Source organism: Penicillium lagena (genome assembly GCF_028827675.1).
Source record: "Penicillium lagena strain IBT 129212 chromosome Unknown utg000001l_segment0_segment0, whole genome shotgun sequence".
In the NCBI taxonomy this organism is placed as follows: Eukaryota; Fungi; Ascomycota; class Eurotiomycetes; order Eurotiales; family Aspergillaceae; genus Penicillium; species Penicillium lagena.
In genome coordinates, this window is record NW_026623222.1 from 2464002 (window position 1) to 2477594 (window position 13593).

Here is a 13593-nt window from a genome sequence, read left to right on the forward strand (position 1 = left end):
CTTCCTATACAATCCGTTGATGATAGGAGGAGACATTATTAAACCCGCCGATCATGGCTTCAATGATATAAACAGTCAGAGAGTGAGTTCAGAAGAACAGGGCGACATCTTTATTGAAGATATGGATACGGCCTAATTAGAAAAGTAGCAACGTTATGCAGTTTTCGCTATATATATACCGCCCGGCTGCTCAGATGCTAGGCGGATAAAATTTGTATTAATTGGACATACTCTATGTCCCACATTTGGCCCTCTGATGGGACCGGTGACGATGCATCGGTCTCACACCCGATCTCAGCATTCCGCCGGATGTCTGGCGGGAGCAGAAAACCTCCCTTAATACACGACCAGGGACTAACCCCCCCGAGCTGACGCCACGTCCGCCACCCAGAAGTGCTATGGACAGATCGGCGTCTCAAAATGTTTGAAGACGACCGCACGACAAGTGGAATCCGTGGGTTGGCCCATACAGAGCACCGAGCCCGACAGGCCTTCCATGTCGGTGTCGTCGAACATGGCCCGCCAGAGAAGGGCGAAGGACTGGGTACGCGCTTTGCGATCCCATAGATACTCGGTCCTTTCAACAAAGGCCTTCTGCAAAGTGCCAAATGGGTCTCGTCGATTCTCCTCCTGGGGCTGTTCGCTGACAGCATTGAGGGCCATGGCGAAAGCAAAATGACCTTCCAGGCCGTCGCGATAGTCACCCCAGCCGACAAATCTCGCTGCCCCTGGGGGATTCGACCCTTTGGGCAGCCGGTCGCTGGTGACGACCGAGGTGTCATGCTCGATAGTCATACCTCTTTCGGCTCCTCGACGAGCCACACGCTTTTACCTAGGGGCGAGTTCTCGGTGGATTTCATCTTCACCACGTCTTTCACATTCATCGATGCGGACCTGCACAAGATGGACTTCAACCGGGCTTCCCATCCTGAAACCTTGTGCACTGTCTTCTCTTGGGGCGTCTTCACATCAATGAATCCGTGTGTGAGCACAGCAACTCCTTGCGAACGGGATTGCCGCTCCTCACCACTGTCTTGGTGGAATAATGCACGGCGACATCATATCCCAGTCGCAGGAAGCCAAACGAGGGCACATATCCCTCCAACCACGACGCTTCGATATCCTTGCGATTCTGAATAAGACGATCATGAATCCGGAAATCGACACCCAGAGTTTGTTGCCAGTCGTCTTGGTCGTCTTGAACATAAAGGGACACGGCGTCGGCGAGCGGTGGTGCGTGCGATGCAGGCGTTGATTGCTCAGCGTCACAAAGCCCTCTTGCAGAGCTCTGGCGGCCGCCTCTTCTATGGCGCATCACTCGTCGGAGGTCGCTTCTGCAGATCAGGACGGAGAGTGAGCACTGATTTATTTTGCTACATACGCTACTTTTATAAACCGACTTGACACCAGACTCGACTCCCGCGGCGAGTGGCTAGAACCCACCGGCAGCGTCCCTTGTCGGTCCACACAATCGGCGGGGATAGGTGGGTATGGGTATGGCTGCGCCATGACGATGAAATCCTTGCAGGCGGCATAAGATGAGCTACGAATGGACATTATGATTCGCCTCCGCCGGCACATATCACCATGATGTCAGTTTCCTAGCAACCACCGGACCCACCGAGTCCGAGCTCATAGTCGACAGCCCACACACGCCTTGACGGGTTGATGCTGATAAATCGAATTACCCCCATCGGGCCAACGTGGTGTGAATGTGAGCGGTCAGGACTCGTTTGAGCCGTGGAGAGCTATCCCTCGTGCAACCCGAGGCCTAGCTCTGCAGAATCTGACGGCTGACAATTGTGAGGAACCCTATTGTCTCAGTGGTTGTACTACAGCCCGTAGTGTCTCCAGATGGCTGCAGATGGGCCCTCGGATAGTCTGATGGTCTGCCAATCCCGGCTAGATCAGCGCCCGCCAGTCTGCGCTATTACACCACAATCGCGCCGATCTCTTTAGCTAGGCCGAACCTGTCGATGAACGATGGAGCCCAGCCGAGCGCCAGATCCGCTCGTCCCCCAATCAACGAGGCTGTCACGATCTGTGGCCGATCGGGTCAGCCTGCCAGCTGAAGATCGGTGAAAAGCTGCCGGCGCTTTAAGCTGGCCTGCCCGCCCCCTTTCCTCCCTGGCTACTTGCAGTTTACTACATCGATTGGGTTGTCTTTGCTCCCCCAGTCTGTATTCTAGAGCAAAAAAGTCTCCCATATCCACATTATGCCCAGTGAAATCCCACAGCCGCCTGGTGTCCCGCTTCTGGGCAATGTGTTCGATGTCAACCCCAATGAAACATGGAATTCGCTAAACAAGTTGGCCAAGCAATATGGTAAGTGGCAATTTCGTACCATCTTTGGCTCAATCGATTAATCGGACAGGCCCTATCTTCAAAATCAACGCCCTGGGCACGCAAATCGTCTTTGTCGGTAGCGTGGCCCTTCTTGAAGAGATCTGCGACCAGAAGCGATTCCGCAAGTGCGTGACCGGACCCGTGGTGGAAATCCGATACTCCGTACACGACAGTCTGTTCACCGCATACGATGATGAAAAGAGCTGGGGCATCGCACACCGGATCATGATGCCGCACCTCACGCAGTCCGCGACCGACGGTCTGTTCAACGATATGGCAGATGTGATTTCGGACTTGACGAAAAAGTGGTCCTCGGGAAACAAGAAGAAGGTTTTGCTCACAAACGACTTGGACCGGATGCTCATGGCGTCCTGCATGCAGTGTTTCTTCGGCCAGCGAATCAATGTCTTGGAAGGTCAGGAACCTCCCCTGCTCAAGGCCATGGACGGTGCCACCATGGAGGCGATGAAGCGGCCTACTCGACCCAAACTTTTAAACTGGCTGGTGTACCAGCGCCGCTTTGAGAAGGACACAAAGATCATGCGCGGTTTCGCGGCCGAGGTTGTGAAGACCGGGAAAAAAAACCCGGAGATTACTAGCAAGTACTTGCTGGGTTCACTAATAAATGGCACGGATCCCGAGAGCGGAAAGAAACTTGAGGACTCACAGGTGATCGATGAGATTGTTACCGTTTTCATCGGCGCTGCGACGGCACCGAACCTCGTATCCTACGCTCTGTACTACCTCATGCAGAACCCGTCCTGCGTTACCAAGGCCTGCGAGGAGATCGATTCGGTGGTTGGACCGAACAACAAGATCGACCTGGCTCACCTCGAGAAGCTAAACTACGTCGAAGCCATCCTGCGCGAGTCGATCCGTCTCTCTGCTACAGCACCCGGCTTCAACATCGAGCCTATTCCCTCAAAGGACAAGAGCCCCATACTCCTCGCGGGTGGTGAGTACCAGATACCCCACGACCAGGCTATGATTGCCGTCCTCAATTCTGTGAACCGCGACCCAGCCGTTTTTGAAGACCCCGAAGCGTTCAAGCCTGAGCGTGTCCTCGGCGAGAAGTGGGACAAGCTCCCCGCCGGAGCAAAGAAGGGCTTCGGTAACGGCAAGCGCGAGTGCATCGGCAAGCTCTGGGCGTGGCGGTGGTCGTTCTTCACCCTTGCCAGTATTCTTAAGGAGGTCTCGTTCGAGCTGGCAGATCCGAAATATGATTTGCACTCCAACGGTGCGTTCAGCATCAAGCCTCTGGATTTATATGGTCTGGTCAGCCCCCGGCAGAAGTAATATGCCCCTTCGCAATAAATCTTCATTTTTCCATCAGCAAATACGAAACTGTCATTGATGAATCTGGCAATTGAGCATTATGATAAATGTCGAGATATCTCCTGGAATGGAAACATTAGTCGGCTTACTTCATGATCGTCTCAGGTTCAGGCCAATGGAATTAACCTTGGAACTACTTGAAGTGCATTGCCTCTTATCGTAATGATTGCGTATGCGATGCGGTCATGAAGCGCCATATTTGAAAGTTTGGATATTGCAAGTCTATTTAAGTAGCCTGTATCAATTTTGAGACAATACTCCCAAGAAAAAAGAGGATATATTCTCTTTAAAAAGCGAACGACATTGGTATATATAAAGATCCAAAGGCAAGAAATGAGAATCGACCCGCGAAAGGACCAGCCTAGTCTCAAGGATATATATTCAAATCGAAACAAAATCCATACCAGCTGGGGTCAAACATCCACAGTACAATCTTTTTTCATGTTAAAGGGAAAGAAAACCGCTTAGCCGCTGTAGTCGAGGGTGACGGCGAGACGGACAGCGCCGCCAGAGATGTTGCCACCGATGCCACCGACATCAGTCTGGGCAGTAGTGTAGGCGTTGTCGACGGAGGCAGCGTTCTCAGTCATGGAGGAGCAGGTGTTGGAGAGGATGTCGCAGATCTGCATGCCCTGAACCTCGAGGCCGGCATTCTGGGCAGCGATGGCAGAGACGTCGAAGCCAGACCAGCCGCTGTTGCCAGTAGAGCCGAAGTCGAACTCACCCCAGGTGGAGGCGTAGCCACCATTGGAGTCAGTGGGGATGGAAGAGCCGGAGGCGGCAGCCCAGCCACCCTGGGAGTCGGAATCGAAGGCAACGTACGTGGTCTCGCCAGAGGAAATGGTAAAGGTCTGCACGGCATTGCCGAACCAGCCGTCCATCTGGCCGTCGGGGCCGATCTTGTTCCAGATGGCGACGGTCCAGGTGCCAGAGCTAGGGCCGTTGAACTGAGCAACGTACTGGTACTGGCTGGCGTCCGACTCGGACACCTGGATGATATTGCTGCCGTAGGGGTTGCCGACGTTACCGGCGTAGCTCACGCCACTGCCGGAAGAGCTAGTCTGGCCGCCGAAGCCCGAAGTTGAGTACTGGCCACTCGAGGGGGTCGAGGACCACGAGCCACCAGCAGCAGAAGATGAGGAAGATGGCGTGGCAGAGGCAGTAGCGCTGGCCTGGCGGCGCTCGAAGCCCTTAGGAGCAGCGAGGGTGCCGGTGGTGATGGCTGCCAGCAGCAGAAGAGACTTGGAGAATTGCATTTTGGAAAGGATTGACCCGAAAGTGAGTGTGTAATAGAAGAGAGAGTGGATGGGTGAAGCCCTAAAAGAAAGAGTGTCTTGAAGGAATTGAAAAAATGAGTGTAAAGAGTGACTGACTTGTTGTCAAAGAGAGTGTGGTTGAACAAGAGAAACCAAAGGCAGACCAATCGAAGAAATAAATACCTTTTGGACGGAGAGAACAGAATCTGCCGGCCCACCACCATTGCCTCGCTGACGAAGACACGAGGATATGACCCAGTCGCTTTCCACGGTGCCTGGTGCCTGGACATTCCATCCTTGGGTCAAGAGCGGCGGATAGAGAGGGACAGCACCGTCGGCGCCAGAAAGTAGAAGGGGACGCCCTTGGGTCCAGAAGGGCCGACACCGCGGTTGGAGGCGTGGCTGTAGATGTGCCATTGGAGGCTTCATAAGGGGAGGCAGTTGTCCCAAGGATTGGCGCGAGAATTACAACGGTGAGAGGCGTGATTGGCCCTGGGTGAGCAAAATGCAATTCTAGATGGGCAGTTCATCATTGGCAGCGCCGCCCTGTCATCATGTGGGCCCGGCGGCGGTCCAGAGGCACAGGATGGACCCAAGATCCCACTTGAAAGCATTTCAGTTCGGCAGGACTCGACGGTTGGCAGCCGAACTGGGGCTTTGTGACGTTAGAGGCGCGGTCGATGGCTGGGCTGAAAGAAACCACAAGTGACCGTTTACAATGCGGTCCTTTGATGGCCACGGAGGTTGACCGGAACTCAAATTTTGATCAAAGCAGACACAGCAGTGGGGTCGTGCTTGGCTGCGATGGGGCTGGCGATATAATCAGTCTTTGTCTTCTTCTTTTTTTTTTAAAATCAGTTTTTCCCTGCGTTCATGGCCACCGAGCAGCTGAGTCTTGACTATTTATGCCCGGACTGTGCTCCCCGGCACTCAATGTTCTTTGACTGGAGTTCACACACAAAGCAAACTCACACACAAAAAAAACACACAAAAGGGGGTGAAATTGGCTGCCGTTCCATGGTTGACCTAGAGGCGGTCCAGGACCAGTTGGGGAAAAAGCAATGCTATTGGCCTTGTAGTAAAGAAAAGTGGGTAAGTGTCGTCAATAGCCACCAATCAGAATACAATTCCGATTCTTGGCAGGGCAAGGTCGCCTCTCGACGAATCAGTAAAGACAAAGGACCCATGGACGGTTTGATTGTGCCTGGACCCGTGTCGTGGCCCTAGCGCTTGGCGACACTTACAAATAGAAACAGTTCGGAACGAAGAATAAAGTATCGCTAGCTTGCTACAAAGTTCTAGACAAAGGCCGTGGATACCAAGATAGGTAGTCCGCCCGGTGGTGGGCTGGTGTGAGCCTCTGTGTGTCGCACACATTATTAGCGGTCTTGTCGATTTATTAGAAGCTCCCCGACAGCCCTTATCTTGTCAATGGTCTTGGTCTCCCTCGGTGGGGGTGACTCGTAGACTTGGCCTCCGCATGGTCCCACCGAGGCGTTGGCGACTGTAGTCTAGGCGCCAGGAGAACTGAGATGGAAGTATTATAGAAATCAAAACCTGTGGTGGGAGCCAAGTTTGCCCATCTTTTGCGCTGAGGCATCACTATAATTGGACCTCGCACATATGAGCTGTACTTGAAATCCCAGTCGACATTGATAAATGATATTCATACAATATTTTTTCTGCTATTGTTGACAAGAAAACACAAGAGGAATTATCAGAATGAAGATTTTGAATCATTAAACATTCAAAACGAAATAATCTTCATGTAGCGCGATTTCCTTTCCAATGTAGATACCCACTTTCAACAAACGTGCTGCTATACACAGCAAACCTTGGTGCCCAGTCCGACGTTTTTGATTCTCAATTGCTGATACACTCTGCGTCTCAGCTTAGCACGTTTGGAAGCGAGTGACTTTCATTCCCTATTCGAAACAACAGCAGCGCAAATTTATTTTCCGCTCTTTTTCGCTAGACTGTACACCACCTCTCCGTCTGACGGCTCTATGAGTTGATGCCACTACTAAAACGAGGTTTGATATTATAGAAAGTTGGAATATAAAGGATATCAGTATTGGTTATTTGTCTTGTCATATTTGTCACTATTCCTTGTTCCTGACGTCGTTGTGTGGACAGTGACTGACCCTTGCCACCCGCCAAGAAGAAAAAATGCATCAGTTCCGTAATCCTGGATGAATTATTCGGCAAAAATAATCTCTTAGGAGCATCTTGCCTCTAGACTCGCCGCTTCGTTACTGTTGTAGACCGAGAGATTTGATCGACAGACATTGCGCCTTTAACTTTTAGCCCAAACACTAGTAGCTTCGCCTTGCATCAAATCGCCAATCAGTGGCCTTCAACCATCATCTACTGGAGCTGCTCCCCGGTCATGGTTGCAATATAAACAACCCCATGAATAACTGGGCCAATGAAAATTTCTTGGGATGGTACTGCTGTAACAGGGACTCTGGCTGTAACAAGATCGTCGTACCTTGCGGGGAAAGCCCTAGTTAAAATGCTTCCTAATCGAGAAAATGGTTCTTCACGTTCTTCGCCCCTCACGCCTTTTTGCATGACAGCAGTTACTAGATGTAGAAATTCGTCTGAAAAACAATGAGGTTGGGCTATTAGCTTACTTTTTCATTTTGGACTAGCAAGATTGACCATGTGAGTGGATTTAAAGGCTCACCATGCCCCGGCCTGTAAGTTCAAATCACATTTCTGCATCAGAAATAATTCCCCACTAACTTCCGAAATGGTCGTCTTCAAAGTTGGTATTATCGTTGCCGTGGCCCTTGCAGCCACATCCAGTGCCCAATCTGCCAACCCTGGTGTAGGCATAAACCCCAAAGCCCAAGGCGCAACCACCGACGTGACGGAAAGCACCGGTCCCAATGGGTATGAGCAACATGTTTTAAAGCAAATAACCTAAAATTCAAACGCTAATTGAGTCTCCAGATCCGAGGATTGGCTGAATACTGGAATCAAGGGCGATGGCTGGAACCCTCCCTTCATGACTCTGGAAGACATCTATCATATCTCGCTCCAGGATTTCTATAATGGTACTGGAGCGCGGTGTGCACAATATGATAAGTTCTTCCAGAGCGCAGGACTCAAGTACAGTGTTGACCCTGTCATCTTGGCCGTGATCGCGATGCAGGAATCTTCATGCAACGCGCATGCTGGTGGGCCGACTCCAGGTCTCATGCAGGTCTCTTGCGCCAACTATCCCAACCACATATGCACCAACTCGACTCAGGATAACGTGGATGCGGGTACAAATTATCTTAGATCGCAGATCAACGCGGCTGGCGGGAATGCCATTCAGGCCTTTGGCGCGTATAATGGCTGGTTCACGGCGGGCAGTGGGCTGAATGGCAACAAGGGTCTTACTCAAGATTACCCTTGCTCGTCAGAAGGCCAGGCCAATGGTGAGCCCCAGAACCTGGATTACTTGCATCAGGTTCTGAATGGGTGGTTGATGGGATTGGATGTGTACGGGTCTGATGATTGGATCGGCACTTACAAGTGTGATCAGTCCTGCAGTGATGGAAGCCTCTGTTAGATATTGAACAGTACAAAAGATGGATGATTCTATTTATAAACAGAATTTTATGACACTCATGATAACTCCACCGTTTGGCCACTCTTGTTAGTCAAACTGAGCCTGGTCGAATATTTGAGGGATTAAGCCAACCCCACGCCGAGGTGCCCTAGACCATCAAATACCTTTTGGCACCACACATACTTCTCCTGGTGTTCATGAGAAAGAAAGAAGTGAGCAGCCTTGGAATACTAGTTTTTGGTGGGTAAAGTACGAATGGACTGTGCGTACTTTTGACGTCGACTGCTCATCTCCCTTTCCCGCTTCCCATTCACTCCAGAGCAGCGAGATTGCCCAAGACGCACAGGCTCCGGACAGGATCCCAAGATGGACCAGAATTGGCAGACCATTTCTCTAGATCGCAAGGAGACTACTGCTCCTCTCGAAAAGCTCCACGAATGCCTCCTCAGCCAGAAGGCGTCGCTTTTAGTGCCTCTTCTTGCCGTTCCTGTGATACCACACAGGTTTGTGAATTGAGTGTGACCAGCCAGACTACTATCCCACTGATGACACGTGCCCAGCCATGAACATGTCGAAGGTGTCCCGGGAGAGAAAGTGGAAGACGAGGACGACGATTTGGAGTATACGAAACGCCGACTGAAAAATGGGCTCCTCAAAATCATTCTAGCAAGGCAGCTAGAATCGAACAGCACAATGAAGTGGACAGCAAGAGTGATAGTGTTAAAACGAAGTCCCTTTCAGGCTGCTTGCCATCTGGGACTCATCATATTATCTCTGGGAACTTGGAAACCATCGAAGATACCTTACAGCTCAGCTTAGTGAATCGATATTTCTGGGCTCTCGGTTTGACACATCGAGGAACACATTGTGGCATCGCTAGCTTTCTGGGCAGGCGAAGAGATTGTGTGCGCCGGGGTTGCTCAGAACCCGGGGACTATCCACCAGGGGTCTTGTTATGGTGCTTATGTCCCAATAAGAACTGATTTATTGTCACTTTCAGAGTCGAACAACTATAGGTGATAAGGAGTGAGTCAATATCAGATTCAAGTTCCAGAAAAGATTAGTATATTAGAAGCATCTGAGACACCTGGCTAATAACATTAAGGATTATCAAACCGAATGAAGCCAATTTCAAGCCATTTATCGGCATGTTTGAGGAGCCTCGAGGGAGCCTACATCACCAATTTAGCTTCGCTACTGACACAAGACCTCACATACTTATTTAATAGAGCCGGTCTTACGCATTACAGGAGTCACAAAGAGAGTCAATTTCATGCAGTTGTTACAGATAGTGCTCATAGTTGGGAGGTGACACAGGGACTTCTTCATAGCGCGGTGGATTGCTTTGACTTAACACCTCGTCTATGTCGCCATCGGCTTTGTCAATAATTTGAAGAGGAAAAGATGCATTTAATGCAGTCCGTGGCGGTTTACGGTCTACCAAGTAATGATTGTAGACGCTGAATGTATCCTCAGTTGTCAAGATATCGAGTTTCAGTCGATGTTCAACAGTGAGCATCATCTGTTCTTGTGTCGTAGAAAAAAGCATTCTTGGAGAGTAGTTGGTAATGAATCCGCTGGGTTGAAGAAAGAATTGTAGCAGCCCAAATCAACTTCAGATGTTGGAGCTATGGCCCTAAAGAACGCTATCTCAAGCGGAATTTCAATAGAGGAATCCATATGCCGTGGCAAATGTTCCGTTGTGGTGAGGTTTTGTTGTATTGTCCAGTACCCTTTTTGGAATCCGTTGGATATTTCACGTACGGACGATCGGTCTTCGACTGGGTGATATTCCGGAGAGCTTCTGTCTTGACATTCGGGCCGATTGAAGAGTTTGGTAACTTCTTCTACGCGCCATCGAATTCCGCGGACTGCCATACACGTGTATTCGGTAGAGCGAACGGCAGGCGTAGGCGGTCGGACGAACACTTTCACGTTGAGAGAAATGTTTAACCTCGTAATAGAAGCGATATCCTGTGTAAGAATAATCTTGGTGACTAGAGATGACTTTGGATACGTGCGAGTGTGCTGAATTGAATGGCGCTCGGGTATGATTCGACGGGAAAAGGTGATCTCCTGACTCGTACTAGAGATTGTCCCATTCGCTGTGCTCATAGAAGCGACGAGGAAATATGATATGTGCCCCAAGTTCGTGGCTGACGTGCCAGGTATGTTGGCTGAGATGGGCATATAGAAGGGAATCTTGTAGATTTTTCCTCCCTCTAGAGAGTAACCGATTTGGCTATCACCGCCGAGAAGGGGCACATGCAGCGTCAATTCTTCAATAATTGAGCAGATTCGCGTAGTGTTGGGGACACTTGATTTTGAACTTGCCGAGAGCCAGCGGTTTAACCGACTCAGGAAACTGACACTGCCATGTATGTCTTCTCGATCTGTGCTCGACAACACACGAACAAGACAGATTCGGAGCCGACTCAGGCCAGCCAATTCTGTCTCAGTGTGACTTGTGAGCACTACTGTTGCAGGGATAGGTCGAGGATAACTGTCTCCTATCAAGTTGAAGTATATATCATGCTGTGATGGGGACTCCAATCTCAATTGTATTGTACCCATGGCTGTGATTGTTCACGATAGGGGGTCGAGAATGCTACATCTATAAATCTCGCCACGAACGTGTCACGCAAACCACATACCATCATACCCTGGGACTATTAATCAGCAAGTATATCAAAGGGGGAAGAGCTACATAATTGAGGGTAATCGCGCTAGTCTTTCAAGGGCAGCCAAGGTCGGCGAACAGAGTCCGATCTTCATAACGTATATGCATCAGGCCAATCTTCAAGGAATGATTCCCGATTTGTCATTCCAGAGTGAGTGGGCAAGGTCGTCACTGGAATATAATATACACCAATCATCGTTCTTGGCGATGGCCGACCGCTTCTTGGCTTCCTAAAAGAGAATAGGGGATTTGGCTTTCCGAAGCGTCGTTTCTCTAAGTTAAAGAATCTTTAAGACTAGAATTTCGACAAGAATTTCTCCCTCCCATGAGTACTTTCCTGGCTTTCGTGACAAAGTTTTTTTTGGAAATTGAAATCTATGAAAGAAATCAGCGCAGCCCCGTCATCTACTTCATGTTGGACGTGTCGCCGCCGCCGCGTGAAATGTGATCGACGACTTCCCAGATGCCATAAGTGTTCCTTCTCGGGTGAATATTGCCAAGGATACAGCGAAGTAAAGCCCTTGAGATGGACCAATGGCGTGGCTAGTCGAGGCAAGCTGACGGGAAAGTCTTTACCAATTACTGATGGAGCAACTGCTCCGATTGCAATGTTGCTTTTAGACCCGGTTCTTCAAGACTTATCCCCAACAGATCGGCGTTATATTAAATATTGTACGTGAAATAGTGAGGATCTCTCATAGGAATTGCTGACTTGAACTTCAGTTGATCAACATTGCTCCATGGAGAGCGTCCTCTACGACTCCAATTCAGCCAACTCTTTCAGGGAATTTATGCGGCTTATTCCATCAAGCTCGGCGCTCCTTCATACGATCTTATCGATCGCAGCCTTGCACCAAGCCCAGCGAAAAATTGATGGCCGTTACATCAAATTTCAGCAGCTACTATACATCGAAAATGGTACTGTTCTAGAACGCGCGACGACCACGTCGGAACAACCATCTGCCATATACGACGCTTTGATGCATAAGCAACATGCTTTGAGACATATGCAAAAAGAATTACTAAATTCTGACTTTTGCAATTTCGATGGCACAATTGCTTCAATCCTGTTATTAGTGTGGCAGGACTTGATGGAATCTGGAATAGATTCATGGAGATATCACTTGGATGCACTGAAGGGAGTTGTGCAGAAAAGGAACTGCTCTTCAAAAAAACAGAATACGAAAATGCAGGGCTTCGGTTCTCTAAGCCTTTATGAGCATTTTGAAATGACGTATGCAACGTATGCGTCTCTTTTTTCAAAAACCCTGCTTTGCTGCCTTGTCCTAACTATCACAGTTTTCAAGTTCTAGGCACGACTTTTGTGAGAACCAAACAATCTTATCATCCCTTGTTTTCTACGACCCCTACAATTCAAATCATGAAACTCTCCGATGGCCAATCATGGGCCGGATGCCCAGCAGAGCTTCTCTACGTCATTTCCCTTCTCAACAACATTACAGGATCCCAGCCAGTAACTTCTGGTTTCAAAACACACCTTTTGTCTACCTTCGAGGATTTTTCGCCGATGAAATGGGCAATTGCAAGTGAAAGCCCTAGTCTCATGAAGCCCAGATATCATTTTGCAAGTGCGTATAAGGAAGCCGTTGCTATTTACATGTATCAGGTTATGCATGAGCTATGTGAAAGGAATTCTGTTGGAATACCCATCGCGGTTTCAATTGATTCAATCATTTTACATATCCGATCTCTCTGTCATGAGGATGCTCATTTTAAGTGCTTGGTATGGCCTGCATTTGTTATTGGAGCGGAAGCGCGGCAGGAATCCCAAAGGGTGGCAATTATTCAAGTGTTTGAGCACCTTTGGACTATTTGGCGTTGTCAGAATGTGAAAAATGCATTGAATGTGCTTACGGATTTGTGGGCTCGACACGATCAAAGAGGATATTCTGGCCCGTGGATCGGCGATATTCATGGATGGGGGATGGATTGGATCTTTATTTAACATTTACTCATATCAAATTTCAGATATTTGTAGCATAATGCAGTGTTAAATTTGCATCTGAGATCTCCACCGCTGACTATGTATTCATTCTAGTTGCGAAAGCAAAATCTTGGCTCAGCATTCTCCCAAATTTTCATTGTCTAGGGTCTCGAGGGAAATTTGGGTAGGGAGCAAAGAAGGAAATAAAGAGCGAAAGAACAAGAGAAAGTCGAGGGAGGGCCCCTTGATATGGGCCGGGCTAGGTGACTTCACCCTAACGTAATCCACAAGCGAGTGAGCCACCCCAAAGCACCTTAGTAAATGCATCATTTTGACACCTCTTAGCGAACTTCCGGTTCTCAACAGGACGGTAAAGATCGGGTTGGAACTCTCCCCTCAAAGGGAGGGAGACGGAACTCGGCAGTATTGACCTTTGTCAGAGGACCGTAGCATTCAGTATACTGCT

The 13593-nt window shown here is 49.3% G+C and overlaps 8 protein-coding genes across 8 annotated transcripts; 5 read left to right on the top strand and 3 right to left on the bottom strand.

Annotated features, from left to right (window-relative positions):
* Positions 1-396: 396 nt before the first annotated feature.
* Positions 397-795, bottom strand: N7510_001061 (uncharacterized protein; the record flags this gene model as incomplete). The annotated part of the gene is made up of 1 exon (XM_056972988.1): positions 397-795. One exon carries the CDS (start codon positions 793-795, stop codon positions 397-399), a length of 399 nt encoding a protein of 132 aa, XP_056838105.1.
* Positions 796-964: 169 nt separating this feature from the next.
* Positions 965-1557, bottom strand: N7510_001062 (uncharacterized protein; the record flags this gene model as incomplete). The annotated part of the gene is made up of 2 exons (XM_056972989.1): positions 965-1301; positions 1397-1557. 2 exons carry the CDS (start codon positions 1555-1557, stop codon positions 965-967), a joined length of 498 nt encoding a protein of 165 aa, XP_056838106.1.
* A 659-nt stretch (positions 1558-2216) lies between these two features.
* Positions 2217-3642, top strand: N7510_001063 (putative cytochrome P450; the record flags this gene model as incomplete). The annotated part of the gene is made up of 2 exons (XM_056972990.1): positions 2217-2325; positions 2375-3642. 2 exons carry the CDS (start codon positions 2217-2219, stop codon positions 3640-3642), a joined length of 1377 nt encoding a protein of 458 aa, XP_056838107.1.
* Positions 3643-4145: 503 nt separating this feature from the next.
* Positions 4146-4937, bottom strand: N7510_001064 (putative allergen; the record flags this gene model as incomplete). Its single annotated transcript, XM_056972991.1, has 1 exon — positions 4146-4937. The coding sequence occupies one exon, from the start codon at positions 4935-4937 to the stop codon at positions 4146-4148; it is 792 nt and encodes a 263-aa protein (XP_056838108.1).
* Positions 4938-7692: 2755 nt separating this feature from the next.
* Positions 7693-8502, top strand: N7510_001065 (putative extracellular soluble lytic transglycosylase; the record flags this gene model as incomplete). The annotated part of the gene is made up of 2 exons (XM_056972992.1): positions 7693-7835; positions 7896-8502. The coding sequence occupies 2 exons, from the start codon at positions 7693-7695 to the stop codon at positions 8500-8502; spliced, it is 750 nt and encodes a 249-aa protein (XP_056838109.1).
* Positions 8503-8868: 366 nt separating this feature from the next.
* N7510_001066 (uncharacterized protein) lies at positions 8869-9321 on the top strand (the record flags this gene model as incomplete). The annotated part of the gene is made up of 2 exons (XM_056972993.1): positions 8869-9005; positions 9063-9321. 2 exons carry the CDS (start codon positions 8869-8871, stop codon positions 9319-9321), a joined length of 396 nt encoding a protein of 131 aa, XP_056838110.1.
* Positions 9322-11507: 2186 nt separating this feature from the next.
* N7510_001067 (transcription factor domain-containing protein) lies at positions 11508-11862 on the top strand (the record flags this gene model as incomplete). Its single annotated transcript, XM_056972994.1, is given in 2 exon segments — positions 11508-11626; positions 11646-11862. The coding sequence occupies 2 exon segments, from the start codon at positions 11508-11510 to the stop codon at positions 11860-11862; spliced, it is 336 nt and encodes a 111-aa protein (XP_056838111.1).
* Positions 11863-11922: 60 nt separating this feature from the next.
* Positions 11923-13148, top strand: N7510_001068 (uncharacterized protein; the record flags this gene model as incomplete). The annotated part of the gene is made up of 2 exons (XM_056972995.1): positions 11923-12425; positions 12482-13148. The coding sequence occupies 2 exons, from the start codon at positions 11923-11925 to the stop codon at positions 13146-13148; spliced, it is 1170 nt and encodes a 389-aa protein (XP_056838112.1).
* Between the last annotated feature and the right edge of the window lie 445 nt (positions 13149-13593).